This window comes from Echinops telfairi, unplaced genomic scaffold (genome assembly GCF_000313985.2).
Source record: "Echinops telfairi isolate 266 unplaced genomic scaffold, ASM31398v2 ScPeMD7_18;HRSCAF=68, whole genome shotgun sequence".
Classification (NCBI taxonomy): domain Eukaryota; kingdom Metazoa; phylum Chordata; class Mammalia; order Afrosoricida; family Tenrecidae; genus Echinops; species Echinops telfairi.
Window position 1 is genome coordinate 8,223,642 of NW_022103915.1, and position 6,353 is coordinate 8,229,994.

General features: G+C 62.2%; 1 protein-coding gene across 1 annotated transcript; it reads left to right on the plus strand.

Moving 5' to 3' along the window:
- The first annotated feature begins 316 nt into the window (after positions 1-316).
- On the plus strand, positions 317-4,994 carry LBHD2 (LBH domain containing 2). The gene is made up of 5 exons (XM_045288250.1): positions 317-393; positions 813-875; positions 1,871-1,954; positions 3,526-3,679; positions 4,663-4,994. The coding sequence occupies exons 3-5, from the start codon at positions 1,883-1,885 to the stop codon at positions 4,755-4,757; spliced, it is 321 nt and encodes a 106-aa protein (XP_045144185.1). The 5' UTR covers positions 317-393; positions 813-875; positions 1,871-1,882; the 3' UTR covers positions 4,758-4,994.
- Positions 4,995-6,353: the final 1,359 nt, after the last annotated feature.

The window sequence follows — 6,353 nt, forward strand, 5'->3', positions numbered from 1 at the left end:
GTCCTATTGTCTCAATTGGAGGGATTTCTCTTGCCATGAAATCTGACCCCACCAAAGTTCCTGAAGCCGAAACCGGTTTGCGGGGGCGGGGGCGTGCGAGGAGTGGAATCATTCCCGTCCAGCGAAGGGAGGGCAAGGCAGGTGCTCCTCGGGGCTGGTCCTGGAGGGCGGCGGCGCCCCGCCCGCCGAGGGGCGTGAGTGTGACTGGAGGCCGGCGCCGAGCGCGTGTGGGCGGAGAGCGCGGGGACCGAGGGCGGGCGGCTGGGGCAGCTCAGCGCGGAACGGAGTCTGGCGACCCGGCCAGCAGCCAGCGCGGGCGGCTGGTGCGAGTCCGGAGCAGGGCGCCCCCTCCCCAGCCTGCCCCGCCGGCTTCCGGAGCGCCCTGAAGGCCAGGTGCAGGGCCAGTGGGAGAGGGTGGGGGCAACTGAGAGGCTTTGAGTCCTTGGGGAAGGGCAGGGCGAGGGGGCACCGCCTGGCCCCCCCTGCCCTCCCCGCACTGCTGGACTTAGGGTTTTGTGCACTGGCCCTAAGGGTGTGGTGCAGACCCTGCCTGGCTCTGCACACCTGGGTGCCGGGCAGGTGTGGGTGGTGGGAGCTGTCAGGGTGGGGCGTCCTGCTGGCCCTAGGTCCCAGCACGTTCCCCTGCCTGCCCCTGGCTTGCTTGGGGAGGGACGTCCATCGTTGACTTGCTCGCCAAAGTGCCAACCCCGGCAGAACTCGGGGGCCAACTCCCTCCTCTCTCCTCTGTAGCCTCTTAGGAGTCTCTCTGTAGTTTGACCATCTCTTCCTGGCCCCTCTCCCTGCTTCTCCAGGGCCCTTCTGAGTCCGAGGCCACTCGAGAGGACCCCGCCCGGCTGCCTGACGCTCTGGCCCAGGTTTGGGGACACTGATGGGATTCACAAAGGGACAGAGGCTGGGCGGTGGGATCTGGGAGGCCTTTCACAGGTTCCGGGCTTGGATGGAGGCACAGGGCCCAGAGTACGGTGTGTGGGCGAGCTCACTGTCCCGGGAGCCCGCTGCAGCTTGCAGCTCCTCCCAGCCAGCCAGCCCTCAGCCTGGCATTGACCTGGCACTGACCTGAGCTGGCTGTTTAGGTGAAAGAGACCCCGTTTCCCAGAATAGCAGCCCTGTGCCCAGCTGGGTACCACACCACCAAGTGGGGCACACCAAGCTCCTGCCCCTCTGCCAGCCCCTCCCAGCACGTTTGCTGGCCTGCTGAGGGCCAGTGATACCCTGTTATGCTGTCCGGGGTCTCGGGCAGGCTGAGCCTGGACTTTGTGGGGCTCAGGGACAGGACCCCTGTGCCTCTGGCCCCCACCTGCCGTCCCCAGGTGGTATGGATGTTAGGTGTCTGCTAGCAGACCTGGGTCATTTTGCTGCCTCTGACCCCAGAATCTACCTGGGCTGAGCGTGAGTGGGGAGACTCAGGCTGGTGTGGAGTTCCTATGGGGGCTTCTCTTCCCGGGTGGGCACAGCCAGGTGCCAGCAGGCTTGGGAGGCTGAGCTGGGGGTGGACAGGATCTCTCTCGGGACAAAATGGGGCATGTGAGCCTCCAGCAGCTGACTCAACCCTGTGCTCTCCAGCTCCCCTCCCAGGACCCCCTGAATTCCTCAGGGTGCTCTGTGCCCCCTCCATGGTCCCTACCTCCCCACCCTGCCAGGCTGGAGGCCACGGACCCTCCTTGGGGGATATTACCCAGATGCCATCTCATACCCAGTGGGCACACAGGGTGGAGACTATCCAGTGCCCCTCCATGGTGGGCTCAGTGGGGGTGGTGGTGGCAGTGGGCAGGAGAGTTAGGAGGGTTTGAGTGGTCTGAATCCTGAGCCTGGCTCTGCCCCAGATACCGATTCCTGGCCCTGTCCTCAGCAGAGCGACAGCATGAGTGACCCCCAGCCCCCCATGCAGGAGCTCAGCTTGGCCAAGGCTGCTGGAGGAAGTTCATCAGGAAAGGTATGTGACCGACCGGGGCCAAGGACCTGCGGATCCTCACCCTTGCAGGGGCCCCCCTGAGTGGATGACTCTGGCCTCACTTCTCAATGTGGCCTCTGTTTACCCATCTGGGTGGGAGGTGGGCGGCTGCTTTTCAAACTAGAGAAATCTGTTGTCAGCAGCTCTCTGTACTTCGGGGCACCCCGGATCACTCCCCTACACACATTTAGTCCTCTGTTGGGGTCCTGGGTTCAGTTCTGGTGGGGGGAGAGTTTGTTCCTGCAGTCAGCAGGTGAAGTCCCAACAGGGCACCACCTTGATGTGCAGAATTCCAGAACTCTGGTGTGCTCCTTGCGGGAGTGGACTGTGACCAGAGTGCACTGCGTTTTTGGACACAGCTACCTCATCAGGGCAGCTTAGGGTGGCGATGTTGCCCCGCTCCCCACTTCCCGACTGTCCTTATCTCAGCAGACATCCTCTGTGGACCTCCAGGTGGGGTTCATTAGCCTCCTGGAAGGGGGTAGGGAGGACAGGATAGGTGGGAGGGGCCCTGGGGTGGAAGGAGGCTCACTGACAACTCACTGCCATCAAGTCTATGCTGACCCATAGTGACCCTCTAGGGCAGGGCAGAACTGCCCTGTGAGTTGCTGAGACTTAACTCTTTACGGGAGTAGAAAGCAGAGTCTTTCTCCTGAGGAGTGCCTGGTGGTTTTGAACTGCTGACCTTGTGGACCGCAGCCCAACTTGTAACCACTATGGCAGTGGATGGGAAATGTGAGGGAGATAGGCGGGTCCCAGAAGACCCTGGGGAGCAGGGGTGGAGGCTCAGCCTGACACCTGTCCCCACAATGCAAGATCACCGGCATGACTTGGTTAGGTTGCTGATTCCTAGGCTCCCCCTCCCGAGGGTGGTGGAGCCTCAGGAATATGCATTTCAACGCACTGTCCAGGTGGTTCATGGACCACTAAACCCTCCCTCGGGCCCCTCACAGCCAGTACAGAAGATGGATGTGCCCCAGAGACCACCCTGCTAGATCAAACAGGGGGCTACAGGAAGCTGAGCCTTGGTGTGGGGTGCTGGTGGTGCCCTTGGATGGTGCTCTCGGTGCTCTGCCAGCCTGCCTGCAGGGGCAGCTCAGCATCTACTGGAGCCTTGAATGGGAGGCGGAGAAGCCTGGGAGCCCTGGGCATTGAACAATGAGCCCAGAGTGAGGAGGGAGGGAAGGAGGCAGAGGTTGCTATGGCAACATCTTCCTGGCTTCTTAGAGAGGCAGGAGTGGTCCCTGAGCCCAGTAGGGAAAACCCCAGGAAAGGGCTGGGCCCTGAGCTCCATGCTTGGCCTCTTGGCCTTGGACTCTGTGAAATGGGCCTTCTTGGGGTGGGGGGGCTGGGGGTTGAGCCCAAGTGTTGCCTCCACATCCGATGAGAGCTGCCACCGCAGGGGCGGAGCCAGTGCCTCCCTCAGGGCTTGGATGAGGAAGGGGATACACACCCACACCCACACCCACCCACACACACACCCCCCCCCTGGAGAACGGGGCAGGAAGGAGTGGCCCCTCGCCTCCCCCTCTGACCCTGCCCACCCCCTGCAGGCACCGGCGGGTGCCAGAGAGAAGGGGCCCCGAAGCCAGCGGCTGCCGTCCATCGTGGTGGAGCCCACTGAGGTGGGCACCGTGGAGAGCGGGGAACTGCGCTGGCCCCCTGAGGGTGCCCAGAAGGGGTGCCCCCAGGACAAGGGTGCTGCCGGTGAGTGAGGGTTGGCGGGGAGGTCAGAGAAAAGAGAGGGTGGCTCCTGACTGTTTTGCCCTTAGCCTAGAGGGGGACTTCAACCCTCAGCCTGCTCACACCCTATCTAGCAGCCCCCTGCCCTGCCCAGGCGTGGTGTGACCTCCACCTCCTCCACCCTGTGGACTGAGGTCCCCTCAACTACCCTTGAGGCTGCAGCCTGGCCCACGTGTGCAGAATGAATGTGTCCCGCACCCACCTCCCACTGTTTCTTTGGAGCACGGGGTGCGGGGTGTGGGGGTAAGGGCACCACCAGGAAGGGGGGCGACTCCCGAGTCCGGGAAATCAGTGAGACTTCATCCTCACAGTGCAGCAACCCTGTACAACTGCCTGGAGGAGTTTACCAGGCTCCAACTTCCAGAACAGTCGGGCCTTTCCTCTCCGGCTCCTCGGGGGCGGCCCGCCATTCGACCAGTAACCCAGTGCTTCAGGTGTGTGACACCCAGGCCCTTACCTGGGGTGGGGCTCGCGGGAGGGGCGGGAGACAGTAAGTATCGCGCCCATTTTGGAGAAGACTTTCCCTGGTGGCGTAGTGGTTATGCGCAGGGGCTGCTAGCTGAAAGTTCTACGCTTTGACAGCCCTCCCATCGCAGACCTTGTCTGGAAACAGTCCTCCAGCCGGGGTCTGTCCACCTGCAGGGTCAACCTCCTCTCCCTGCCAGCTGTCAGATTTGCACAGGACCCAGGGCAGAGTCAGGGGCTGATCCTGGGAGGTCCCTGGACCTTACTCACTGGATCACCACAGGACGGTGGCCCTTGCTCCTTGCCCTCCATCCCTTGCACAGAGCACCCATGGTCAGCACCCCCTCCCTCCTGCCAGAGGTTCACCTGGGGCCCTGGGGACCCCCCCCCCCCCCAGATTGCACCTCTCTCACAAAGTCCTTGCAAATAAGTCATGGACACAGACCCCACCCACCCACACAAAGGCCCCTCTGCTTCCGCAGCTTCCTGGCCGAGTCTACGTGGCGCACCAGGAGATGCTGCGGATGCTGGCATTGAGGCCATGGGCTCCAGGGATCAGGCACCCCCGGCCCAGTGATGGAACTGGATATGACCCGGCCCTGCTGCACCTGCTGCCCGACAAGGTGGCCAGGCTGAGGCACAGAGGACCGAGCCTATCAGGGACACCAGAGGGCTGCCCGCCACCTCCTGCCTTGCCGGCTGTGGCCTGGAGTACAGCCCTTGTCCTTTCTCACTCACCCAGGCTGGCCTGAGCCCACCCCTCCTTGATCTGTGGCTTGAAGCAGAAATAAAGGCGCTTCCTGGGGCCGGGGTAGCGCTCTGTTGGACTTCGTGCTAGGCACTGGGTTGGGAAGTGCCAAATGGCACTGTTGAAATGGCTGGAAGTTTCCAGAAGTGGTCCCATAGCTGTGGTCACCATGCCCTGCCCGTGTGTCCTCTCCAGGTGGCCTCGCAGTCCCTCCTTCCTGTCTCCACACCCCCCCCCCCCCAACCCCCGGCCTTGCTCCGTACAGCTGGCCACAGAAACTGTACATGGGCTGGGGAGGGGAGGGGGGCACTTAGAACAGATGAGACTGAGGTGTGACCGAGGTGCCGAAGGCCAGTCCGGATCGGGGCTGTGAAGGGGTGGCAGAGGCTGGGAGGCCTGCCATGGCCAGCTGCCCCTTCCTGCTCCCCCTCCAAGGGGTCCCTGACAGTGTCTGCTAGCCCAACACCAGACTCAGCTTCCCAGCTCTGAACCCTCCCCCGGTCACCCTGACCGGGCACTGGGTGCTCTGCACCTGCAGGAAGGGAGTCCAGAGGCCAGGTGGGTGTGGAGTGTGGGGTGTGTGGGAGCAGGCTCATGTGAGTATGTGTGTGTGAGTATGAGAGTATTATATATATGAGTGTGTGTGAATGAGTGTGTGTGTGTGTATGTTTGAGAGGGGGATACGTGGCTGGAGACACAGGCCTCTTGCCCTTCCCTGGACCTCGTGACCTCCAAGAGGAATACCGTACTGTCTCTAGCTCTCCCTCCTTAAAAATAGCACCCATCCCCAGGCTGGAGAGGTGGGAGGTGGAGGTGGGAAGTTTGCTGGCTGCCGGCTTTCTTGTTAAACTCTGAGCCCCAGGACTCTGGGACAGCTCCCAGAATAACCTGAGGTAAGCCCTTCCTAGGTTGGTGGCTTGGGAGGGTCTTGCCCTCCCCCTTCTATAGCCCCTCCTGACAGGCTGGGGTGGCCACAGCAGGGGTGACTTGGACCCCCGTTTGCTATGCTCACCTGCCTGAAGGTTGAGGAACCCACGAGTGGGTGGGGGGGGCTGGGTATGCTGTACCATGACACAGAGATGGCGTCCACCACCACACCTGCTGCGCACCCCCAGCCTGTCCCTGCCTCCTACCCCCCCCACCCCCCTCCCCCTGCAGCAATGCCTTCTGCCTCTGTGCTTTGATACCTTATCTCTGGCTGTTGGTCATTTATTCATCCTTTCTTCCTACGTGGATAGGAGCCCTGGTGGCATTGTGGGCTATGCACTGGGCCGCTAACAACTGCACAGTTAGCAGTTGGAAACCACCAGCCACTCCATGGGAGAACGAGGAGGCTTTTGGCCTCCGTGAAGACTGACAAGTCTCAGAAACCCACAGGGGCAGCTCTCCTCTGTCCTATAGGGTCGCAGTGAGTTGGAATCGACT

Bases quoted from the DNA above. Each gene is read 5' to 3' on its own strand.
- LBHD2 (XM_045288250.1), top strand. From the start codon at position 1,883: ATGAGTGACCCCCAGCCCCCCATGCAGGAGCTCAGCTTGGCCAAGGCT. The intron at 1,955-3,525 runs GTATGTGACCGA...CACCCCCTGCAG, and splicing joins GAGGAAGTTCATCAGGAAAG to GCACCGGCGGGTGCCAGAGA. The intron at 3,680-4,662 runs GTGAGTGAGGGT...CTGCTTCCGCAG, and splicing joins CCAGGACAAGGGTGCTGCCG to CTTCCTGGCCGAGTCTACGT.